The following is a 26,603-nucleotide window of genomic DNA, read 5'->3' as shown; positions in this document are numbered from 1 at the left end:
ATAGGCAGCAGCTCCTTGCAGCTCCTTGGAGTCAGTGTCCTGGGCTTCAGCCCCCACATAACATTTGGACTATAGGAACATAGGAACAGGAGTAGGCCATTCAGACCCTCGTGCCTGCTCTGCCATTTGATAAGATCATGGCTGATCTGTGATCTAGCTCCATATACCTGCCTTAATACCTTTGGTTGCCAAAAAGCTACCTATCTCAGATTTAAATTTAGCAATTGAGCTACTATCAATTGCCGTTTGCGGAAGAGAGTTCCAAACTTCTACAACCCTTTGTGTGTAGAAATGTTTTCTAATCTCATTCCTGAAAGATCTGGCTCTAATTTTTAGACTGTGCCCCCTACTCCTAAAATCCCCAACCAGCAGAAATAATTTCTCTCTATCCACCCTATCTGTTCCCCTTAATATCTTATAAACTTCGATCAGATCACCCCTTAACCTTCGAAACTCTAGAGAATACAACCCCAATTTTGTAATATCTCCTCGTAACTTAACCCCTGAAGTCTGGGTATCATTCTAGTAAACCTACGCTGCACTCCCTCCAAGGCCAATATGTCCTTCCGAAGGTGCGGTGCCCAGAACTGCTCACAGTACTCCAGTTGCGGTCTAACCAGGGTTTTGTATAGCTGCAGCATAACCTCTGCCCCCTTGTACTCTAGTGCTCTAGATATAAAGGCCAGCATTCCATTTGCCTTCTTGATTATTTTCTGCACCTGTTCATGACACTTCAATGATCTATGTACCTGAACCCCTAAGTCCCTTTGGACAGCTACTGTTTTTAACATTTTACCATTTAGAAAGTACCCTGTTCTATCCTTTTTTGATCCAAAGTGGATGACCTCACATTTGTCTACATTGAATTCCATTTGCCACAGTTTTGCCCATTCACCTAATCTATCAATATCGCTTTGTAATTTTATGTTTTCATCTACACTGCTTACAATGCCACCAATCTTTGTGTCATCGGCAAACTTAGATATGAGACTTTCTATGCCTTCATCTAAGTCGTTAATAAATATTGTGAATAATTGATGCCCCAAGACAGATCCCTGCAGGACTCCACTAGTCACATCCTGCCAATGTGAGTAACTACCCATTATCCCTACTCTCTGTCGCCTTGTAAGGGATGGGCAGAGATCCCGCATTTTACAAGCCAAGCTGGAAATTCACAGAAATGGCAAAGTTATGGTGAGAAGCTAGCAGAATTCCCAAAGAATTTTGGCCCCATATCGGTGTGAAGCAACTAGCTAAGCTAAATGGTATGATTGATGGATATGCTGGAGTTCTATCTGATTATCTTTGGGGACCAGAGAGTATTTACACTAACTTTCAAATAAGTGGGATAGAGTTCATGATTGGGTAGATTGTACATGATCAATGAACCTTTTCTTAATGTTGTTTTTTATGTGCAAATTACGTGGAAAAGATTCATGTTCAGAAACCAATGAGTCAGTAGCTAAAGTCTGAAACGCTAAACAGTAGGTTTACTACACTAGAGATCATTATCAATTAAAAGTCATCACTTACTTTGAACACTAATTCCTTGAGTTTTGTCAGTCACTAAAAGAAATATTGGCGATATGTTATTGGCAAAGTTAATAATGTTAAAACAAACTGGAAGGTGCTCAATGTGACAGCTCTAGGAAGTTCAGCTTTGACCCTTGATCACTGGAAAATACTTCTTATCATAGTATTATGCAGACAAATTTATTGCTATTTCTTTCTCAGATAACATTGGAAGAACAATTAAATGGTTCAGACTCACTGAAATACCAATAGGTTTTCGAGGAGGGGAACTCTGCACATTGCATTAACCAAAAGCTGTGTTGCCATATTGGTGAATATTGTTCAAAATGTGATACAATTCTACAGACAAAGAGACAAAACTGAGGGATATATCAGAATCCTCAGACTAGTCTAAATGTTTTCATATCCTACCATTTACAGTTTTAAAAAGTTTTTGTGCTGTAAAATTTACAATGAAGAGACTGAAAAAATCCTCCTCGATCCATAATGTGATTCTAAGTTCTTTTCAAAATGTCTTATCCCATTCTTTATTTATGATCTCTCTCCTTTACTTCTCCACATGCAGCTTTCTTCTTTTCAGAATATGAACACCAATCTGCTCCGAGTTCTGTTAATGACATTCTTGAAGCAATCACTGGAGGTGTCCAAGAACAGTTAAAAGTTATTCACATCTCTCCATTTACACACACATTTTTTGATCGCGTGGTCAAGATTAGGAACTCACTGTGTGCAGAATATGTGAGCCTATGTCCAAACCATCTTCACGACTGAAAAGCATGTGCTTCTAACGTCTATCCAATAGAATATATAAAGAACTTGCACTTATAAAATGCCTTTCACAACCTCAGGTTGTCCCAAAGTGCTTCACAGCCAATGAAGTATCTGTTGCAATGTCGGTGAATGTTGCAATCAATTTGTGCACAGTAATGTTCCACAAATAGCAAAATAATGACCAAATAATCTGTTTTTAGTAGTGTTTGTTGAGGGATGACCATTGGCTCGTACAATAGAAGCACTCCCCTGGCCTTCTTTAAATAGTACCATGGGGCCTTTTACAACTATTTGAGAGGGCAGACAGGGCCTTGGTTTAATGTCTAATTAAAGATGGCACATCGGACAAAGCAGCATTTCCTCAGTTATTGTACTGCAGTGTCAGCCCAGATTATGTGCTCACGTTTCTGGAATGGGGCTTGAACCCACAATCTTCTGACTCAGAGGAAAGAGTGGTGGATTCCACTCTGGGAGGGAGTATTCAATTTGATTAAAACCTCACACTGGAATCAGGCTTTTTAAATAGTGTGCTGCAGAGAAAGTCAGGCAGCAGGAGGGTGCAAGTAGGATGGTGTACAGGAGAGAGAATTTAGAAAATTAGTTTTAAGTCGAGCAAGACTGAAGTGGGGTAGCATAGTGTGTGCATTGTTTTTATATTATTACCACAAGTTGTATTGATGGAAAGAAGTGAATCTGATTGTAACTGTTGCTCTGAATGTTCTCTCTATGCAAAATAAAGCGGCTTAACTGTTCATATTAAGTCTCATTTCAAATGTAAGTGTTTGCTTTGTCTGTCTGCAGAGACATTGATGAAATACACATGTGAAAGACATGAGTATCCAGTCCAGATTACAAGGGCATGTTATTGTTATATCTCTAGGTTATACTATGGCACAAGTAAATATAAGGCAGTGAGTCAACTCTCAGACCACTTAAGGGAGTGACTGAAGCTCTGAACCCGAGGAGGTATCAGCAGGTCCACATTCATAACAATTGGTGTTAAAACCTGGGATACTGAATTGCACTGATGATGAAGGCAATTGAAAACATTAAACATTTAAAAGTGAACAGAACAGAAAAAGTTGTGTCTACAAAATGATGAAATCAAAAGAAGTAAAACTCGAGTTAGCAAGGCTAACAACTGAAGAGAATGAGAGGAGACCTTCTTGTGGGTCTAAGATACCAAGCAGATTGGAAAAGATAAATCTGAGCCATGTTTCAGTTAAAAATCTTGATTGCAGGACAAGGGGCACAGCACAAACTGGTAGAAAGCAAGTGCAGACCTGATTCGAGAAAGCACTTGTTCACACACAGTGTTCAATACCTGGAATGACCTTCTGGTGGAGCCACAGACTTTCAAATCATTCAAGGAGTAGTTAGATGCTGTAGTGGTGAGGAGATATCTATGACAGGATAAGGTGCCTCGGCCCTAAGCTCTGGAATTTCCTCCCTAAACCTCTCTTCCTCTCCTCCTTTAAGATGTTCCTTAAAACCGACATCTTTGACCAAGCTTTTGGTCACCTGTCCTAATATCTCCTCACGGGGCTTGGTGTCCAAATTTTGTCCGATAATCGCTCGTGCGTTGCGGCGTGGGATGTTTTACTACGTTAAAGGCACTATATAAATGCAAGTTGTTGTTTGGCATTTTGTCCTCTCTTATGTGTACTTTGTGAAACCTAAGTTATTTGTAAGGAGTCGCACAACACCAGGTTATAGTCCAACAGCTTTATTTGAAATCACAAGCTTTCGGAGATTTGCTCCTTCGTCACCTGACGAAGAAGCAAAGCTCCGAAAGCTTGTGATTTCAAATAAAGCTGTTGGACTATAACCTGGTGTTGTGCGACCCCTTACATTTGTCCACCCCAGTCCATCACCGGCATCGCCACATCATAAGTTATTTGGAGTGGGATGGGCTCATCTTGATTTGAAAAGTACATTTTAATGTACGTCACTCATAAAATGTGTTCAGGGTGCCATATATGTAAACTTTTTTTTTGTACGATAATCTAACTCTTGACAATGTCCAGAGCTCTGATCATTATAAATCCTGTGTCTTTAAAGGGGAACAGTTGCGATGACGTCACGGAGTCCTGCGCATGCGGCGTGCCGAGGGCGCGGGTGCTGCCGGGACGTTTACTTCCAATATGGCTGAAGATCCCGGGGGAGTGTCTCTTATTCACCGAATCATTTTCTCTTTTCTTTTCGTTTTTCCTGCTGGTTTCGCAACATGGAAGGACTCTCGATAGCGTGTTTCGGTCTCGTGTTGTTGTCGCAATGCCAAAGAAAGGGAACAGAAAACGGTTGAAATATCGAGGGAACATTTCTTCTGAAACAGGTATAAGAGCAGGAGAGAGAATTGAATCGGCGCGCCCACGCACCCTAACCTGCTACCGGAAGGCCCGCCCAGCGCCTCGCTCTGATTGGTTTGTTTTCGGCTCGAGCTGTCCAATACGTCTAATGATTGGGCCATGGAGCTGTCAGTCCTGGAGCTGAGAGCCGTTATCAAGTTAGGTCGCGCTAGGTCAGTCCATTTGTCATAAATGCAGACAGGATTCGGCGCCCGCCGACACAGCTCGGCTGGGTTGTTTCGAGCAGATTTCTGTATTGCTTGTTATGTATTTCTCTATATACGTGTTGCTTTCCCTGGAAACAGCCACATTCCAACCCATAACACTGGTGTATTCTGTAAAATAGTAGGGTGTGAACAGTAGGACCAATTTGAATACACTTGGCACATAAGAACATAACAACTAGGAGCAGGGGTAGGCCATCCGCCATTCAGTAAGATCAGGGCTGATCATCTGCCTCAACTCCACTTTCCCGCCTGATTCCCCATATCCCTTGATTCCTTTAGAGTCCAAAAATCTATCAACTCAACAACTGAGCATCCACAGCCGTCTGGGGTAGAGAATTCCAAAGATTCACAACCCTCAGTGAAGAAATTTTTCCTCATCTCGGACCTAAATGGCTGACTCCTTATCCTGAGCCTATGGACCCTAGTTCTACACACTCCTGCCAGGGGAAACGGCCTCGCAGCATCTACCCCGTAAAGCCCTTTCAGAATCTTATGTTTCAATGAGATCACCTCTCATTTTTCTAAACTCCAGAGAATAAAGGCCCATTCTACTCAATCTCTCCTCATAGGACAACCCTTTCATCTTAGGAATCAGTCTAGTAAACCTTCGTTTACTAAGGCAAGTATATCCTTCCTTTGGTTAGGAGATCAAAACTGTATGCAATACTCCAGGTACGGTCTCACAAAGGCCCTATATAATTGTAGCAAGACTTCCTTACTCTTCTGCTCCAGCCCCCTTGCAATAAAGGTTAACATACCATTTGCTTTCCTAATTGCTTGCTGTACCTGCATGTTAACTTACTATGATTTGTGTGTAAGGACACTCAAATCCCTCTGAATACCAACATTTACTGGTCTCTTACCTTTTAAAAAAAATTCTGCTTTTCTATTCTTCCTACCAAAGTGCATAATTTCACATTTCCTCACATTATACTCCATCTGCCACCTTCTTGCCCACTCACTTAACCTATCCATCTCCCATTGTAGCTTCTTTGCGTCCTCCTCACAACTTACTTTCCTACCTAGCTTTCTATCGTCAGCAAACTTGGATACATTGCACTCGGTCCCCTCATCTAAGTCATTGATATATATTGTAAACAACTGAGGCCCAAGCACTGATCCTTGCAGCAACCCACTAGTTACAATCTGCCAACCCGAAAATGACCCATTTATTCCTGCTCTTCGTTTTCTGTCTGACAGCCAATCCTCAATCCATGCTAATATATTACCCCCAATCCCCTGAGCCCTAATCTTGTATAACAGCCTTTTGTGTGGCACTTTATCGAATGCCTTTTAAAAATCCAAATATACTACATCCACTGGTTCCCCCTTATCTACCCTGCTAGTTACATCCTCAAAAAAACACTAATAGATTTGTCAAACATGAGAGAGATACTCTGAAGTGCAGCTGCACGGCTGATACCATCTGGTTGCAGCAAAGTACAAATGAAATACTGTGCACAAAGTGATCTGTTGGGGGGCGGGGGTGGTCACTGCCTCACTTTCCTCGCATTAAGCAACTTGAGCTCTGCTGCCTGTATCCTAACTTGCACCCAGTCCCGATCACCCATCACCCCAGTGGTCGCTGAACTTTATTGGCTCCCAGTCTGGCAACGCCTCGATTTTAAAATTCTCATCTGTTTTTTCAAATCTCTCCATGGCCTCGCCCCTCCCTATCTCTAACTTCCTCCAGCTCCAACCCTCTGAAATCTCTGCACTCCTCCAATTCTGGCCTCTTGTGCATCCCTGGTTTTCATTGCTCCACCATTGGTGGCCATGGCTTCAGCTGCCTAGGCCCTAAACTCTGGAATTTCCTCCCTAAACCCCTCTACCTCTTCTAAGATGTTCCTTAAAACCTGTCGCTTTGATCAAGCTTTTGGTCACCTGTCCTAATATCTCCTTATGAGGCTCGGTGTCAAATTTTGTCTAGTAATGCTCCTGTGAAGCGCCTTGCGACTTTTTACTATGTTAAAGGTACTATATAAATGCAAGTTGTTCGGCATTTTGTGTAGGATTACCCCGGCCACCAGCACCCTTTTTGGGCAGGTCCAAGGTGGAGCAATGTTGCGATCATGGTTGCTTGTTGATGAAAATTAATAATTTAATGCTGCAACATCGTGAGACACAAGTAAGATCAAAAGGTAGACCTTTATTTTGCCAATCAGACTTTTGGCGTCCAGTTTACATATCAATTTCTAAACTGGGGTCCAAAACCAAATAACTTTATGCAGCTATTTGTCTTATGGTCTTAAATGACATTGATGGCACATACTGTACTGCTGCTGTGGTGTTTCTTGTATTTCACCTGTGGGGGAAAAACCACTGCTGTGCTGTACTCAAAAATGTGCTTTATCTTCAAACTACAAAGGAACACCCCTTTCCTGCATTGATTGTATTCAGTAGATAGGTGATTTAGACACTATGCTTGAATAGATGGATAGCATGCTTCTTGCACATTGTTCATATTTTTAACTTTAAAGTAAATCTGTCCATTAATAGCTATTAAAAATGTAAATGCTAATGTCATGGAAAATGGTTTGGAGGAGCTGCGTAGTTGATGAGTGCTGAATTGTCAATGATGGACTGATTTAATAACTTCACTGCAAATAATTCAGTTCCTTTTCCTGTTGTGGTTAATCCCAACAAACCAATTGTTCTTAATGATGCCTTTGGTACTCCATGGTGTTTTTATCCATCTTTATGAAAGGAATACCAATGGTAAGAACATTATCTCTCCATTTTGGCTCTTAGAGTTCCTTAACCTGGATTAGATGTAGGCATACTATTAATTCTCCTGAAAAGGGCAGGGGGTTGGGCTGTAAATCCTATCTTGAACATGGCTATCCAAAGGATTGGATGGTTGAAAGAATTAGCATTGCTCTTTTTGCTTCTGGGACCTGTTCAAATTCAGTCCAGGCTCATTGGGATGATGGTGCTTTCTGTTGAATGTAAAGGTCCTGTGTGAAATGAACTTGGGAAGTCTCAGTCCAATGCCGAATGCTTGTATCATGAAGAAAACAGACGTATGGTGTAGACTGTGAAAAAGAACCAGATATGTTGTGACTTGGGAAAATGCAGTGGGATTTTTTCTTGACTTGCTGTTTCTTTGTATAGTAGAGAAGATTGATTTTGTTAAGCTTCCACATACGTTATGCTGTGTAACAAACTCAGATGAGAGCCTCCAATCATGCCTTTAAAATCATAACTGTGTTGGCTGCAAATAGTATTTGATTTCATTTTTTAAATTTCACAAATCCGTTTACTGCTGTTTAAATGTTTAACTTTTGTTTTTTCCAGTTACTGTGGCTGATTATGCCGATTCAGACCCAGCTATAGTGAAGACGGGTAGAGTGAAAAAAGCTGTAGCAAATGCAATTCAGAAAGAAGGTTGGTTTGTGAATATTTTTCAAAATACTATTTAAGATTTTGTCCTGCTTTTAACTTCTCTTTTTGATCCATAGTTTTAGCTTTCCAACCAGGCATTCTGCCACTTATTATTAAACTTCTATCTTGTTAGAGTAACTTTATTCACTAGGTTTAAGTCCTAAAAACTGCAAGCAGGTTAGCTGCATGATTGTTGACATTTATCCCTTTTATACACTTCATGTTGCAGAACTAGTCCAATACCAGGATCAGGTATAGAGAGAAGAAAGGCCTTTCCTTTTTTTCCCTCAAATTATTGAAATGCCTGTTTATCTTTTAGTGTTCAGTTCGAATGAAGAATACACACAAAGAACATCACAACCTAGAAAGAACTTGTGTTTTTATAGCACCCCAAAACGCTTCACAGCCAAAGAAGCATTTTTGAAATGTAGTCACTGTTGTAATGTAAGGAAACATGGCAGCCAAATAACAGCATGGGGGAGGGTCTTAGGCTCTCTCACCCAATACCTAAGTGGTCTGTAATGCATATCTTCAATTCTTCCATTGTCCATATGCAACCTGTAACCAAGTGATCCATGCATACACAGTGAAAGAAAGAATTTGCATTTATATAGTGCCTTTCATGAACCTCAGGGTGTCCCAAAGCGCATTACAGCCAATTAAGTACTTTTGCAGTTGAGTCACTGTTGTAATATAGGAAACGCGGCAGCCAATTTGCAGGTAGCAAGGTCCCACAAACTGCAATGTGACAATGACCAGATAATTTGTTTTAGTAATGTTGGCTGAGGGATCTTTTACATCCACCTGAGAGGACAGAAGGGGCCTGGGTTTAACGTCTCATTCGAAGGAGAATGGAAGGATTAAAGCAAACATAAAGATGACAAACCTAGTTTCATAGATTGTGCTTATGCAATGAAAGTGAACAGATTATCTTGAGGGAGAGGAGGCAGTGTTTGTACATTTGTGATCCAAGAGCAGAGAGATATTCAATAAAATATTGCATGAACATAAAGTTAGTGATCCCAAAAGGCAAATTATCCTTATCTGGATAATCCCACAAGCTTCTTGCCAGATATACATGTCCTACCAGTTAAAAAGACATGGCTGTCGTGCCTTTCAGTTAACTGCAAGTCTTTGGTTTCCTTTGATAAGCAGTCTTCCATTATGAAGTGATAGTTGAAAGCTCCTGTCAGAGTCCAGTTTATGGTTATTGCTTTAGACTCATTTGTAGATCAGAACTCATAGTACAAGATGACTAAAAGGCCCTTTGGACTTGGGGACCTTGATGCTGACTGTACCCTTGATAGCAAAAACGTTTCCTGATCTGTTGTAAACCTCCTCATAAGTTCCTGTATTGCAGTTGGTGAATATTTTACCAGATGTAACTTGTAGTGAAGAGTTGGCTTACAAAGGAATCATTCAGGATTTCCTTTATAAGTAGGATTGACTCTGGAGCTAAACCTGGCACTGATATCCATTTCCCCATGTCTCTATAAATACAAACATACAAGATTGGAAGACAAATGTTAATCAGAACTTTTCTTTGCTGCAGTGGTACATAAAATCCAGCTGCTTTCTCACTGTAAAGTGAATATGTAAAATTTCTGTTAACTGAAAATATGCATTACAGTGTATTACAATACACAAATTTACAGGGTTTCTTTAAATGTATTTTTGCTTGTCATTCTGGTAACTAGTTATTGTGGAACTTTGCATCATAAATGGAGATAGGATTTATGTGCATTAAATCAGCCAATTCCGGAGGATTTATATAATTGATGCTATTGGTTGATTCCTATATATAATTATGCATATTTAAACTGGTATCAATTTTCCTTGGGAAAATGTGCTTTAATGTTATGTAATATCCTTAATTCGCCATGTACAGTGCACCCAACTCTGCCACCACCAGTGACAGTCCCGTAACTGCTGGAATTTTAACACCTCTGGTGTTGTACTTTCAAGACGTGCTTTCTGGACTGAACCCAAAATAAGGGAGGGGAATATCTGGAATTGTACTGCTGGGTACTTTTCACAGTTATGTGGATATAGCATGAAAATTTGGCATTTTGTCTTTACATGTCACTGAAATCTTAGTGATACCACTAACTTTAACCCTGTCACTTGTACCTTCTAAAACATATTTCAAATAATAGAATGCAATTAGTTGTTGTAAACCCTTGGGAATTACAAATCAGTACAGTTTAATGATGAACAAACACTGATGATTTAGTGGTTTTATTTTAGTAAAGTTGCTGTGTGGATTGGAAGCGTCTCAAGTCCCTGTAACAGAAGAGGCTCTTTCCTCTGTTCCTGAGGATCATTTGGACCGTGACAGCAGTGATGAAGTAGATGTTGATGGCCACTCTAATGAGTTGAAGGCTTCTAGGAAAAAGAAAAGCAAGAGACAGCAAGGTAAGTCTACAACAGAGCAATTGTAAATGTGGCTGGAAATTTGCCCTAGAACTTTTTTCAATCAAAGTTAACTTTTTTGCCTTTTTTTTAAACTTGTAGTCTTGAGATTATATGCTGAATGCATATAATGTATTGCTGTTCAAAATTAATTGTTAGCTTGACTGACCAAAGTGCACTCTGCAGTATTCTGTACATTGCATGAATTATATTTACTTTTGTACTTGGCCTTCCTCCAAATCCCAACTGTGTTATACAAAGGCTGAAAGCTGACAGTACAATCAAGGATTCATGGCATTGGGAGGATATGGATGATCCAATCACAAAAGCAGAGCTTGTGCATTTGATGCAATTATAAGGTCCCAGCATCCTTGGAAATTCTCAAATGCTACAATCTATATCTATCTCTAATACTCTATTACTATAAAAACTGTGTGCAGTACATTTCCTGTCCATCAGACTTATCGCACACTTCAAGTGTCATGCTTAAATTTCTGTCATACTTCAGAAAAAGTATTGAGGAATAAAAGTGGTCCGTTGGCACAGGAGCCAAAACGTCTAACCTCTGAGTGACTACCAGTTACAATCGTCAGGGTTGTGACCTGCAGCCTGAAAAGCAATTAAATTCTGATTATATGTGTCCTTATCGCAAGAACATTTTGTAGTGTGACCTGGTGTACCACCCCATTGCTATGATACTGAGTAACATATACAAGTTTCTACTTGCTGGTGTTTTTCCCCCTTCCCCAATAGAGAATGCAGAGGACTGTGGAGAACAGTATCCTATAGATATTTGGTTGTTTCTGGCATCCTACATACGACCTGAGGATATTTGCAAATTTGCTCTAATTTGTAAAAATGCCTGGACTGTTACCTGTACTGCTGCTTTTTGGACCAGATTATACAGGAGGTGAGGTGCTTTCATTACTTTTTATTCTGTAAACTGTTGTTAGCTGTAGAGACTGATTCTGAAGTTGTTATTGTTAACATTTCTCAAAGTTTACAGGGACAGTAAGGGACATGAGGATTTGCTTTTTGTAAATGGATTTGCACACCATTTCTGAACAACAAACGTACCCATTCAGCAAAAGTCTGTTGAGAAACAAATGAAGTGGAACTTTCAAGTGCAATTGCAAATTGACTACTTTAGTTCATTTTTGCATATCAAGTACTTGAGAATTTAGTTTGGAATCATCAGGGCAACTACGGCGAATGTTGCAGTGATGCCCAGTTCTGCTCCTCCACCACTTCCCTAGACCCCTCCACAACTGCTTCTTTACTTCCAGGCTGCCTGTCAGATATTAAGTTGTCTGAGCCAAAATTTCTTTGAATTGCATATTGGGAAGACTGAAGCTATTGTCTTCATCCCCCACCCGAAACTCTGCTCACTTGCCACCAGCTCCATCCCTTTCATGGCTGCACACTCGGGTTGAACCAAACTGTGCGAAACTGCAGCTCTGGTTCCTTTGATCCAGAGATGAGTTTCAAATCCTGTATGCTATTCATCATCAAAACTGTTTATTACCACCTTTGCCTGTCTCCACCCAACCCATTTGTCACCTCTAGACTCAATTTCTCCAATGTCCTACTTGCCGCCCACCACTCTGCACAAATTCCAACTCATTCAAAATCCCACCATCTGCATCCTGTTGAGCACTAGCTGCCACATGACCGTCACTTCTGTCCTCACTGACCTACCCTGGTCCTTGTTCCTCCAACGCTCAAAATTTAAAATCTCTCCGTTCTCATCCCACCCTACCCCTGCAGCCTTCTCCAGTCCTGCATGCCCTCCATTTTCGTACTTCAGTGCGTCCCTGATGCATTTCTCTCATCCACATTCAGTGGCAGAACCTATAATTGTTTTAGCCCTTCTCTTTGCAACTGGTTCCCTAAACTCCTGTTCCACTTTAGTTCTCTCGCTGCTTTTAAAAGCACTCTGAAAATCTGTACCCTGGATCACCTTTCAACTGCCCCACAAAAGCTCAGTATCTTCTTCTTTTCCTCCGTGGAATATTTTGGGATTTTTTTACATTTTTTTTACAACAAATATAGTTTTTTTTACAATAAATACAAGTTTTCTGTTGAACTGAATAAAACTGCCAACTTGGACGCTTGCATCATCTTAGTGTACAGTAGGGATACAGAAGAGAGACATTAGAGACAGTTCCATGATATGGAGTAGAGGGTACATAAACCATGCCAAAAAAAAACTGGAATCCTTTTTGTGGTTTCTTTCTCTCTGCCCTCAGGTGATGATTATCCCTATGATTAGTTGACCAGAACTGAACATAGTACTGCAAGGCTGGAAATGCTCTGCTGCAAATTGAGACAAAGCTCTTTTTGCGGTATTAGAATAATTCCTATCTTGTATATATTTAACTATTCTTATCAGGGTTAACAAATCAAATTATGAATATTTGGTAATGTACATCTTTTGATATGCATACAAACTGGTTGATTCTGTGCCAGATTGCTCTGATCTTCCCAGAACAGTGATTTTGTTGTGTGTGCTTGCAGCTTGGAATTTCATAAAAAACCCACCACCCCAAATGTACTTTTAATTCTGTACTGATTATTTGTAGTACAATCTTCATCCAGTTCTTTATTGAAGCATACTGGCTAAATTGTCTGAGACTCCAAAACTGAATGTGTTCACCCAGCTTAGACCAGGGTTTCTAGGTTAACCGTCTAGTGTGCTCATTAGTATTTCAAAGTTCCACAGCTCCCACTGATTGTAGTATCATGGGGTTTTTCATTGCATTTTGCTCTCTTAAAGCCAGTGCTCCTTAAACTGAGGTAAATAAGCTAACATGGGCATTTTTCCAATGTAGAGTGGGCCAGAAATTTAAACCCTTGCCTGCCAGAAGGAGAGGCAAAAGATTTTTCAATGAATTGTCAGCAGTGGTAGTTAGGGCATTTGAATCTATTCATCAGCATTAACTATTGATTAGATTACTTCTACTTTTACATTATTATCCCTTTAAACATCGACTAGACATTGTGTCTGGTAGTCACTCATTTCTGCCACCAATTGAATTCATTTTGACTGACAAGCTAATTTTCTGTTGGATAACCAACAATTGAATTTGATGGCCATTACCTACATGTGCAATAGGTAATGGCCATGTGCTTTCATTATATCTGACAATTTTAAGCATTGGGAGTGAATACTAAATCATTGGTATTTGGGATTTCTGTGCAATAGTTAAAAGTAAATAATATTCAGTCGTTTTTTTACATATAATTCAGACATAAGCAGGAATTTGCTTGGTGCAATTCTTGGATAGTTAGTTTTGGTTTGGTTATGGAAATATGGTTAAATGCTACTTCAGTCATCCTAAAGTATTAACCTGAATAGTAGCTGGATTGTACTATACAGTGAAAGCTGTAAATTATGGATGACTTAGGGACTGGCATGAATGGTCCCTTTTTTTGCAGGTGTCCTTATTTTCAAAATGGTCATTGTATGTACTTTTTAAAAAAAAAAGTTCAGTAGAATGGAGAGTTCTTTACCCAGCAGCCATAGTGGCAGACAAACTGCTATATCCCTGGGATAGAGCCGCGCAAGCATTCAATCCCAGAGATAAAGCGGTTTCTCTGCTGCTGTGGATTCTGGGTAAAGAGTTCCCCATTCCACAAAAGCCGTTTCCTTCATATAACCCACTGCCACCTTGCGCTGACCTGCGCATCCTGTCTTTTAAGTTGTAAAAGGGCTTGGTGCATTGAAGGCTGTCTGTGGTTTGAGTGCCTCGTGTATATTTTACCATGTAAGTTATTTGGGTTGCTCAGTAAGTGTCCATTTTTTTGCAGATGTCTGTTTTTTGAGTGTCCATTTATACAGGTTTCACTATATATGTACATCAAGAATCTATACTATATTGCTTTTAATATGTGAATCAATCTTGAAGTCATGTTTGCTGTGCTTTTCACTTAACTGATGCATAAATTTGCTGAATATATAGGTACTACCGTTCAGATGTGTACTTGCCTGTACGTTTGCAACGTGAGGTCATAGGAAAGTTGAGTTCGCTGCGTGCCTGTGTGATTCGTTCTTTGTACCACATGTATGAGCCATTTCGTTCTCGTCTATCAGAAAAACCTGTAATTCCTGAATCTACTCCAAACACTTTACAGAACTGCAGTGTAAGTGGAAACTTAATCCTCTGATATTTACCATTGTTTGGAACAGTGAATTCTGATTAAACAAATGAAAAATCTTTAATTTTGATAAGCAACCCCAAGTTTACTCTTGATATGGTTAACGTTACACTAATATATTGTGAAATGCAAATTTCCCAGTTTTCATGATGTCTGTAGTTACAGTTCATGCTAGGGTACTAAACCTTTCAGGGGCTGCACTTATGGAGGCACCAGCATTACTACTTGTATGTAGCCAGAGCTCCCTGGATGACAAAAGAGATGGTGAGGAAGATGAAACAGAAAAAAGGGGCGTATGGCAGATGTCAGGTTGATAACATAAGTGAGAACCAGGCAGAATTTAGAAAGTTCAGAGGGGACATGAAAAAGGAAATGAGAGGGGCAAAGAGAGAGTGAGAATAGACTGGCGGCCAACATAAAAGGGAATCCAAAAGTCTTCTACAGGTATGTAAACAGAGGGGTAGGGCCGATTGGGGACCATAAAGGAGATCTGCTCATGGAGGCAGAGGGGATGGCCAAGGTACTAAATGAGTACTTTGCAATTGTCTTTACCAAGTAAGAAGATGCTGCCAGAGTCTCAGTAAAGGAAGATATAGTTGAGATACCGAATGGGCTAAATATTGAGAAAGAAGAGGTACTAGAAAGGCTAGCTGTACTTAAAGTAGATAAGTCACCCGGTCCGGATGGGATGCATCCTAGGTTGCTGAGGGAAGTAAAGGTGGAAATTGCAGAGGTACTGGCCATAATCTTCCAAACATCCGTAGATACGGGGATGGTGCTAGAGGACTGGAGAATTGCAAATGTTACACCCTTGTTCAAAAAAGGGTATAAGGATAAACCCAGCAGCTATGGGCCAGTCAGTTTAACCTCAGTGGTGGGGGAACTTTTAGAAATGATAATCCAGGACAGAATGAACAGTCACTTGGATGAGGGTGGCTTGATTAGGGAAAGCCAGCACGGATTTGTTAAAGGCAAATCGTGTTTAACTAACTTGATGAGAGTTTTTTGATGAGGTAACACAAAGGGTAGATGAGGGCAATGCAGTTGATGTGTATATGGACTTTCAAAAGGCATTTGATAAGCTTACCATGTGGCACTTTATCATCAAGATTGTGGCCCATGGAATAAAGGGGGCAGTAGCAACATGGATACAGAATTGACTAAGTGACAGGAAACAGAGAGTAGTGGTGAATAGTTGTTTTTCAGACTGGAGGGAGGTGTGCTGTGGTGGTCTCCAGAGATCAATGCTGGGACCACTGCTTTTCTTGATATATATTAATGATTTGGACTTGGGTGTACAGGGCACAATTTCAAAATTTGCAGACGACAAAAACTTGGAAGTGTAGTAAACAGTGAGGAGGATAGTGATAGGCTTCAAGAGGATATAGACAGGCTGGTGGCATGGGCGAACACGTGGCAGATGAAATTTAACACAGAAAAATGTGAAGTGATACATTTCTGTAGGAAGAATGAGGCGAGACAATATAAACTAGAGGGCACAATTCTAAACGGATACAGGAACAGAGCGATATGGGGGTATATGTGCACAAATCATTGAAGGTGGCAGGGCAGGTTGGGGTATTGTTTCCAGTTCTGGGAACTGCATTTTAGGAAAGATGTGAAGGTCTTAGAGGGTGCAGAAGAGATTTATGAGAATGATTCCAGGGATGAGGGACTTTAGTTACGTGGATAGACCGGAGAGGCTGGGGTTGTTCTCCTTGGAACAGAGATGGTTGCGAAGAGATTTGATGGAGGTATTCAAAATCATGAAGGGCCTAGACAGAGTAGATAGTGAGAAACTGTTCCCATTGGCGGAAGGGTCAAGGTCCAGAGGACATTGGTTTAAGGTGATTGGCAAAAGAACCAAAGGTGATGTGAAGAAAAACTTTTTTACACAGCGAATGGTTAGGATCAGGAATGCACTGCCCGAGGGGGTGGTGGAGGCAGATTCAATCATGACCTTCAAAAGGGAACGGGATAAATACTTAAAAGGAAAAAAATTGCAGGTCAACGGGGATAGGGCGGGGGAGTGGGACTAGCTGGATTGTTCTTGCATAGAGCCGGCGCGGACTCGGTGGACTGAATGGCCTCCTTCCTTTCTGTGTGTCCGTGGATTGCTGTTTTGATGGGGAATGAAATACCATTTTATTTTCGCATCTTGTTTCAGACTGAGGTGTGTCTGCAGAGCTGCATTGGTCTCTTCAGTGTAGCTCCATAGATGATAGTTTTGCATATGTACATGAGTGGGTCAAAGTGTCTATCTTTTTCTCTGCTTTCTATGATGTAGCTGAAGTTGGGAATTCATGGCTCATTGCAGTTGCAAACCCACGTTTTGCCAATTTGTGGCCAACATTCTTGAGTTTGGTGTGGCCTAAAATGGCACTGTTTTGTTTGTGGAAACTTAATTAGTAAAAGTTAACACACTAGAAAGGTTACCAATGAATTAAAATGGCATGTGGTAATTTTTTTAATATAATGTTTGCAACTACAAAAAAATTCTTGAGTGGATTATAGATTGAGTTGTATACCCCATACTAAGCATAAGAATCTGATATGCCTGAAGCGCTTTGAGCGTTGCATTTAAAACTTTCACTGGATCATGCTCCTACTGATGCAGTTAGCACTGAGCTTTGACGATTCAAATGAATTAGCTCTGTTTTGAAACGTACCTTTTTAAATTACATCTTCCTGTATCTTGCATTCACAGAATGACACATGGATATGTCTGTTTTATAACAAAAGGTTTGTTGAAACTTAATTAAAATGTGCTGAAGTAGGTTTGTTTTAAAGCGACTTTTCGGATTCTTAGTGCAGGGCCAATCCTTAGTAAAAGGGGTAAAATGAAATTATGCTTGTGCTTATACTGACTGGTTACTAACATTTGCTTGCTAGTTCACAAAAACTGCAAGGACATGTGCAAATTTATCTTTAAGCCCGATATATCTTTTTAATGGTTTTAATTACGCTGTGTTTGATAGATTTTGTTAACTAAAAACATGGTGAATTTGTGTTTTTGCACACTACTATGCAGTTATTGAAGTAATTTCTCATTATTTACTGTTCCTCTTTTCTGTGAAATTGGGACAGTACAAGCTTTCTGAATGTAACTAATATATGAATCTGAACATTTGACCATTAAGCAAAATCATATCTTCTGTTTCTAGTGCTTGCTCTTCTGGTGCAAGAAAGGAAGTGGAAATAGATCAGACCAAAGATGGGAGTTCAACTACAAATTCAAAAAGCAGGTGTGCAGTTGAAGTTGAATTCACACTTTTCTCCACCTTCAAATTAATGAAAAATCTGATCTTTTTGTGGCATGGTCCCAGAAATTTGGGACATCACTGAGTGGTAGGATGTAAGTTTGTTTACAAGTTCCCCACAAATTAAGTTCCTAATTGCAGCTAAATTGCTGTTAGGAAGTGCCAACTTGCTTCCTATAGAGAACAAGTTTGCTTCTGTTAGGCCGATGCTGATTGCAGCATATTTGTAGTTAAACTATAAACAGAAGAAATACGAACAGCAGTAAAATGCACATTTTAGGGGTAGGTGAGCTGGTCAATGAGGATAGGAAGAGTCGAAGTTGAATCATGAAAGTAACAGAGTTCTAGGCCAAACAGAAGCTCACCAAAGCAGGAAAGTTACTCCATCTAGTTCTCTCGCTTAACTTTCTAGCTTCTGATCTCATTCTCTCTTTGGTAGACTGTCCTCTGTATGCACCCTGGACTTTGTTTTATTAACTCCAAATAGACATTTTAAGTACTTTATCCAGCTCCCCAATGGCTCAACAGATTTAGACAGTGAGTAGCTGAGCCCTATATACTAAGAAGGTCCCAGGTTTGATTTCCCCAGTCATGAGTTAGCCGATCTCCGCTGGATTCCCATTTCTGATCACTATCCAGCAACCCCTGCTAGAAGTTCACATGTTAAGATGTTGGGTGAAGACAAGATTGAGCTCAGCTGTAATATCCCCCCTAAATAATAGCCTGTAAAATGTTCATCGTCAAGGCTCATGCATGAATAATGGACATTTGGACAAGTTACTGGAAGGTGACTTGTACCTGTGGATCTCTAATGTAGCAAGGTGTTCACACCTTCAGAAGGAGCAAGAGAAATTTGACAAAAGAATTAAATATTTAATGACCAGTAAGCTTTGTCAGAGCAATAGCCTAATTCCTGGTTAAACTCTTAGAAAAGTTTTGCATTTGTTTTATGTTCCAAGATTTGCCATCAGACTTTTGTTTGCCTTATTACAATAGATTAGTCACGGTTTGCAATGGAAACAATTTGGTTTTAAATTGCTCAGTGTGTGTATATGTCACAATTTGTATCCTTCAGTCTCCCAGGTTGAAGAATGGCTGTCAAAATGGACTTCAATTTCCCAGACAGTATGCACAGGTGCACAAGAACCCTGACCAAGACTGCTACTTGTTGCAGATCACCACTCTCAACTTCATCTTCACACCTGTGGTTATGGGCATGACTCTAGCATTGGTAAGAGCAAATCTGAATGTTCCAAAGATCGATTCCAAAGCTAAATAGTGTACATGATCTATAAGTGTTTTGTATTGAGACTTGGTTTTGTTTCCTCTGTCTGTCTCCTGTTAAATTACCCAGTGAAGAAAATTAATCAAGAAATGAAAAATGGAAGGAAGATTATTTCATTGGCTACAAATTCAGGGATGGCTTGGGGAAGGGAAATAAAGACTCTGGGGAAAATGGCCATTTTTCAAGTAAGAGCTTGTCCTTTTTAATCATCTAGTCCAAGTCTTTGTAGCTCAAGTGCTATTAAAGATGTTGATCTATGTTTTCTCAGGGTTATGGAATAACTGGAAAAATTTCAAATTCCTGTAGTTCACTTAATAGTAGAAGAACAAATTGTACACATGGAGCTGAAAATTATTGGCTCATTCTAATCTTTAAAGATTTTGACTACTGTGATTTTTTTCATAGTTTGAGTTCTCTCTTTGCACTGCATTTCTTAAATGTAAAAATGCATTCTTATACAAAGGATAACCTGTCAAAATGGATTCTGTAACTGCATATTGGGAGAATGCTTCTATTCTTTCAACTCTGCTCTGCACAAGGGTCATAAAAACATATTTAATTGCTAACAGAGATGTCACGAAAACTAGTCACCAAACACACCCAAATGCTAGAAACAATTAATGTGCGTCACTAGGCTCTTAATCAACAACATATGTAATTGGGATAGCCCCAGAATCCAGAGTACTTGTTAGACACTGTACCATCCACATGCTTTTGTGCATGTGTTATGGGACTTTGCTGTTCACTGTGTGAATAAAATACCTGTCTCCCAGTCTGGCTTCTTAAAGGTGTGACTATTTCAGAGTTTCATGAATATAAGAATCGGACACTTTAGACACTCCAGTTAGTTATGGTTTTGATCTAGTCGCAACAGAAATAAGCTGCAGCTCTGTAGTTAAGAGTGCCTGCATAATTTTGAGATAGAATAACTGGTTGGGATCAGATTGCTACAAAGAAAGTGAATCATAGGAGTTCGGTTGACTGGTTTGTCTGTTTAACCCTTTCATGAAGTGGTTCAAGGCTGCTGTTCTGTTTAAACTGACTTAAACTTGGCTATTAGTTTGTTTCTGTAAAATGATTATCTGTGAATAAACCTGTTTGGTATTTTAGTCTGTTACAAAAAAGTCTGGCGTTACTGATAGTTATCGTCTTTTGAATTATTATGGGCATAGTGGAAATCCTCAATGTGATCAGTTGAACAGGTTCATTGTTTGTCCAGGGCACGGCTACCCCAGATTATTTGTACGTACTTCAGTTCATGAGAGGCACAGGCTTTTATTGGAGATTACATTTGTGTTGAGCATGAGAAAAAATATTTGTGGAAGCCCAAACCTCAACAATTGATTTTTGTTTTGCTCGTGTTGCTTCTGAAATTATTTTACACCAAAACCCATATTTATCAGAATCTATTGAAACACTGTTCCTTGTTATTTAGTTTCTTGCAAGTTGTATAGGTGTTTTTCTTGCATTACAACAGTGACTATACTTCAAAGGTACTTAATTGCTGTAAAGCACTTTAGGATGTCCTGAGATCGTGAAAAGTGCTATATAAATGCAAGTCCTTTCCTTTCTCTTTTACAGTTTACAATAAATGTGAGCACTGATATGAGGCACCACCGTGTCAGGATGCTGTTTCAAGATTCCCCGCTTCCACATGGGAAGAAGCCAAAAAAGGACCAAGGACTCCAGGTTATCTTGGACCCTGTGCATAGTGTACGTTTACTCGACTGGTGGCACCCACAGTATCCCTATTCTGCCAGCATTTAAAACAATTTTCCTTTGAACAACTTAATGTGAAGCTGCTGGACAAAAATTGGACACTGGAAAGTGCATTGCATGGTAGATGTGGAAAATTAGTTCAGTTTTTAGAGCAGTGGAATTTAGAATTTTCAGATTCATATGTTTCTGTTGTGTTGAAGATAGAATTAGCAGTGGAAGTACAAAAAATGAGGGCTGAATGGTTAACACTATTTGGAGCCCCAGATCTGAGAAACATGGAAAACTAATCTTGTGTCTGTGGAAGTAATTTATATAAGGCAGTGCTCAACTTTACACATCTCTTGTTATTTTATACTTCTAATAATTTTGCAGAATGTTTGAGATGTGGTGTAGACCAGTTTTAGAATGTATGAAATTGTTTCTCAAACACTTGCAGTGACGTATAATGGGTAGGACAATTGCTTACATACAGTACCCCCTGTTTATTTGGTCTTAATGGCAACCAATATAAAATATCCTCTTTGTAATATGTTTCCACTAAAGACTGTTACAAAACAGGTTTACAGCACTACCTAGAAATAGTGTTTTATTGCTGCTGAAGACATTAAATCGTGCTCAGGTAAAAGTCACAAAAGTGTCTGATGATCATCATGAATCACAAGAAAAGTTAGTGGCTGCAGTTAACTTATTCCCTAGAAAACCTTTGCATGGAACATTGTGTTTTGAAATTCAGTTTTAATTCTAAAAAGTCAGAAATGAAGTAAAAAAAACTTAAGTCCTAGCCTACGTTTTGTGTAATTTGGGGATGGGGTCTTGATTGCCAGATTACTCCTGGGGTAGAGACATCAATTTAGTCGTCATCAAGCTTAGAAATGAGCCAGGGATTCTGAATTGTTAGGGGGCGATCTTGAACATTACCTGCTCAGTATGTCTGGGCCATTATTTTCCTAACTTTGCATGATGCACAATGGAGTGAAGTCTGTGGAAATCCATCAGCATTTTATTTGTCACAAATGATAGGACTATTTTTCGAAGTACCGTATTATCACATTTTTGTGGGTGGTGGGGTGGGGTGGGGGGGTGGCGGTGGAAGAGACAAAATGTTCCTTGACCCTCCCTCAAAAGGAAGTTAAATTTAAATGTTTGATTTGTGCTCTCCCAAGTCAGGAATTACAGTGAGTGGTTGGTGTGCACAGAGTATGAGAAATGCTGATTTTTATGCGATCTTAAACAAAAAAAGGCTAATCTTGTAAGTTGCAAATCTTGTTTCAATTGCAAACTTGTTGCTTGATGCAGTTCAGTTTTTGAACATGAAGAACTGTTCTTCAGCTTGATTTTGTATGATAGTTTCAATTTGTCTTCACTTATTAAACCTGCCTGAGTCCTATAAAGACCAAAATATAGTGAGAGGTTGAACATTCTGTTCATCTATCCTGGAATGTTGTCTGATATGCTACTTTTAAATTAAGTTAAATTTAAAAAAAATTAAATCTCAAGTCAAACATTACGTCCCAAGGAGGATAGAATACTGTATAAGTGGAATTGGACAATTCACAGGTACTTTAATTGAATACGATGTGGTGGATGCAGATAAGTCTAGTGTTTCAGGTTGAGAAATTTGAATATGTCAGGACATTGTTGTTCTGTAGCAATACTGATTTATACACAGAACAATTGCAGCTTGTTTAGGTTTAATAGCACAAATGTTTCAGCACAGCCTGAAGTTTGCAGAGTAATGTTTTTTCAGAATAGACACTTAAACCAAGATGTGAAAATGATAAGAGTAGAAGTATTTTGAGTTTCTTTGTCATTGGTGTTGTCGTCTATGTACTTCAAAAGCTATGTTTCTCATTAAATATGTATACATACAGCATGTTAAAAGACAATTTTGATTTGTGGACAGTTTACAGATGCAACGGTCCCAAAGCAGCATGGAATGTGCACAAAATTCGGACTTGTATTTACTGCTGTGCTTCAGAAATATGCAGATTTTCTAGGTTTAGGAGAAACCATTTGGCCACTGCTGGTATTTTACCTCCAGATTTGAAATTGCTGCACTAAGCCTCGAATTGTGATGACTTGGTTCAGATTCCCCCTTCTGATACAATAGCTAATTTATCTATACACGTATTCAAATGAAAAGCTCTTGAATAGGAAAGAAAATAAGTGACAATTTGATTTTTAATACTGTATTCCTTTGAGCATAACTGGTAAATTTAAATGTGTGCAATTTTCAGCTGAGAGAGATTAAATATTTGCAGACCGAAACTGCCTAACTTAATACTGTTGAAATCCTAGTGAATGTGAATTTCCTGCAAACAGTGTAATTCCTGTATTAAATTTTCTTCTATGTTTGCTAAAAACCAAAATTGTTTTTTGGTGAAATGTGATTGATTACTCACTAATGCAGTTATTGTACAGAAAGGAGCAGGGTACAAGTTCCAAATAATTTGGAGAAACGTAACTTGCAAACATTTAGGTTTTCTTTTGTTAGAAGTGAAGCTGATGATATTCCTGGAGTGTTTAACATTGTGTGAGCTGGGTTCCCAAGTACAGCACTATGTCCAGGATATTCCAGCAAGTTCTCTGGATAATGTATTTCACGCAGAGCTTATTTCCTTCAAGAAACCTCCTTGATGAGATGCCCTTTTAATATAAACTTTATTTTGCAAAGCCAATTTTTGCAGTTCAAACAAAAAGGCAGTCAAATATTTAACAATTAGCAATCAAAAGATTTTTCTTAAGGGTATGATTATACACTGGCTTACAAATGGGTGGTGTATTTTTTTAAAATATAGCAGTTACAAGAGGACTCATTGTTAGCATAGTTGTATATATTTGGACAGTAGTTCTCCATGGTTCAGGCAGCCATTGTGGCATAATCTGAGGTGGAGATACAGTCACTGGTGCAGATACAAATTAAAAGTTTTTTTCAATCTCTTTTTAAAACAAAAGAAAGAAAAAAATCCTTTGCTGTGGTGAAAAACTGAAGTGGTAACCAGATGGGTTTCTTCTCAGCAAACACTATGTACTGCTGGTTAAGTGTATGGTACTGTAGTGCTGCAGTGATGAGCCAGATGTCCCTTGTGCTATATGCAGTGACTTCTGGACAGAAGTAAAATTAATGGTTCATCGGTTTATGTGCTGAGTAGCCAAATCTAACAAGTAATGCATCTTAAATGTTGCAACGGAAACAATTTGCTTTTTAAGTTTGAATTTTACATTTTTAATTTTCTGTGAACCAGCATTCCAGTTTTTGTTGTTGTGACATTTGAGTTGAGACTTGCCCGTTATGTAACAGAAAAGCTCTCGTTCATTTTAGTTGAGGCAGGAGCCATTGGAGGAAAGTAATGAAGTATCACCGTCAAATATAACTGTAAATAGAATAGTTGGGAAGTTGTTTTTAATACCCATGCCCATTTAAAATTGAGACTTGCACACTTGTGGAAATTGATGTCCTATATTGATGAGTAAATTTATTTGTCTATTGAGATTGAATATGTAATAAGTACCTCTGAGTGGCAGAACCAAGTGTGGATTTGTTCATATAAAATACCAGTGGAACCAGAAATCGCACCGCTATTGAACATACACCACTAATGCAGCAAGACCTACTCATAGCAAGGCAGAGATATATGGTAAGCTGTTCAATTTTATTCAAGCAATATATTGCAATTGCACTGTTAAATATCACTCAAATCCATTGGAATAAATCATGGCTACTTCAACTGGACTATGTAAGCAAATGTTCAACTTGATGTAGGTTGACAACTGGTGAGCACGCTTTCCTGTGTTTATTTCTTAGATTTGTTTCTTTGATAATGAGATTCCATTGTCCAATTTAAAACAAAATGTAAAACATAAAAATTGAAATTTTACACAAGTTGAAATTGATGTGCAAAACTAAAATCATTTTTCAGATGGAATAGATTTAATTTTTACGTTGCTGTTTCATGAGCTGAATAAAGTTTGCGTAAGACAGTCTGAGGTTGTGAATTGTTTTGTCTTTGCTACAAGATGTATCAACGGATCTCTGAGTTGAGCATCATGCAACAGCTTCATCAGGAAAGGGTCCTGTTTCCTCACTGAAGAAACCTGGTTGACAAATTTCAGGACCAACAGCCATTACAGAAAAATCTAATGAAGTTCTTCACTATTGAATTTTATTTAAATGAGGAATTTTTCATTTTATTTTTAATTGTGAAGGAAGAGAATGGATGTTTGTTTTCAAATGAAAATGGGAGATAGAATTCAATGTTACAAAACACGGAAGAAACATTTGAACAATCAACTTCGCATAATTTCTATTACTGTTATAAGTATGAACACACCACGACAGGTGTGACCTCCATGTCCACCGTAAACTTGTGGATGTCTTCGTACAGTAGGTTACAAAGAATAAACAGTTTATAATCAGTTACTAATATTGATCACTAGGTGGCAGTCTGTTACTGTTTCAAATATCTTGCCTTCCTGGCTCAGATTATACAGTATTACTGAATTTACATATGTTCAATTTTATAACTGCTCCATTAAAAGAATACGGGCGATAGCTCATAAATAAAAGATTGTTGTGTGTCTTATAAACAAATCAAACAGACTACATAACTAGCAACTGCACAAATTCAGAGTCTGAAGTCTGAAATGTATTATCCTGATACCCAAGGGGTGAACTTATTTGTACTATTGAAAAATATTTGGAAGTTTTTTATTCTTGAATTTATTCAAAGTTCCCTGATGGCTCAGCAAGTTTATTCAATGAATGACTAAGCCCTTAAAATCATTAACATCCAAAGTTTGATCCCATGGTCAGTGCTGTTAGTTGATCTCAGGTGGGTGGCAAGATCAAGGCACTCCAATTGACTTCAAACGCTCCTGGTTTAAGGGAGGGAAAATTGGTTAGGGTCCCTGCTCTAATTGCTATCCAGTATATCCTACTGGAAGTATACATGTAGACATTGGTAAGGGCAAGGTTGGCCCTGGCAGACTCTTGCAATAAAGGTTTATGTCTGACTGTAGCCAGTTGGTTAGGATACTAGAGGGCAGTTGGCACTGTGGAACTGTGCTCCAAAAAGGTGTTGACACCTTCAGGAGAGGGGAGGAGAACCTCGGTGAGAAAAAGGCACGGCAAATTTATTTACAAGAAAGATGTTATTTTCAGTGTGGCTATTTGTTTTGAGGATCCAAAATATGATCTGAACCATCTTGCAGCTAAGGGGGATGTGGGTCGGCTTTCCAAACTGTTCTTGGGATTATTTGCGAACCATATAATCAGAAGTGAGGGAAATGAATGCATTGGAAAACGTGTTTATGAAGTTTTAGTTAAAGTATCGCATCCTCACATCAACTGGCACCAATCAATGTCCCACTTAGTGTAAACTACACTTTCTACTCTGAGTGTTGTGCATTTTATTCTTAGCACAACACTATATAATATGAAATGATAATGTTTTGAAGTTCCAGTTTGGTAATTCCTTTTGTGAGCTTTCTTGAGATTCTGTGTTGC

At 39.1% G+C, this 26,603-nt stretch overlaps 1 protein-coding gene and 1 long non-coding RNA gene across 2 annotated transcripts in view; one reads left to right on the top strand and one right to left on the bottom strand.

The window, feature by feature from the left end:
- Positions 1-4,454: 4,454 nt before the first annotated feature.
- On the top strand, positions 4,455-25,663 carry tmem183a (transmembrane protein 183A). The gene is made up of 8 exons (XM_068007383.1): positions 4,455-4,639; positions 8,177-8,266; positions 10,511-10,678; positions 11,429-11,585; positions 14,638-14,818; positions 17,998-18,078; positions 19,169-19,324; positions 20,960-25,663. Exons 1-8 carry the CDS (start codon positions 4,579-4,581, stop codon positions 21,143-21,145), a joined length of 1,080 nt encoding a protein of 359 aa, XP_067863484.1. The 5' UTR covers positions 4,455-4,578; the 3' UTR covers positions 21,146-25,663.
- Positions 10,467-26,603, bottom strand: part of LOC137344423 (uncharacterized) — a 50,125-nt gene continuing 33,988 nt past the window's right edge. The window contains exon 4 of the long non-coding RNA XR_010968353.1: positions 10,467-10,648. This is a non-coding gene — a long non-coding RNA (uncharacterized lncRNA). The remainder of the gene's footprint in view (positions 10,649-26,603) is intronic.

The sequence above is a fragment of the Heptranchias perlo genome, chromosome 27, assembly GCF_035084215.1.
Source record: "Heptranchias perlo isolate sHepPer1 chromosome 27, sHepPer1.hap1, whole genome shotgun sequence".
NCBI classification, from domain to species: domain Eukaryota; kingdom Metazoa; phylum Chordata; class Chondrichthyes; order Hexanchiformes; family Hexanchidae; genus Heptranchias; species Heptranchias perlo.
This window is presented reverse-complemented; position numbering and strand designations above follow the sequence as displayed.

Bases quoted from the DNA above. Each gene is read 5' to 3' on its own strand.
- tmem183a (XM_068007383.1), top strand. From the start codon at position 4,579: ATGCCAAAGAAAGGGAACAGAAAACGGTTGAAATATCGAGGGAACATT. The intron at 8,267-10,510 runs GTTGGTTTGTGA...GTTTTATTTTAG, and splicing joins AAATGCAATTCAGAAAGAAG to TAAAGTTGCTGTGTGGATTG. The intron at 11,586-14,637 runs GTGAGGTGCTTT...CTGAATATATAG, and splicing joins TGGACCAGATTATACAGGAG to GTACTACCGTTCAGATGTGT.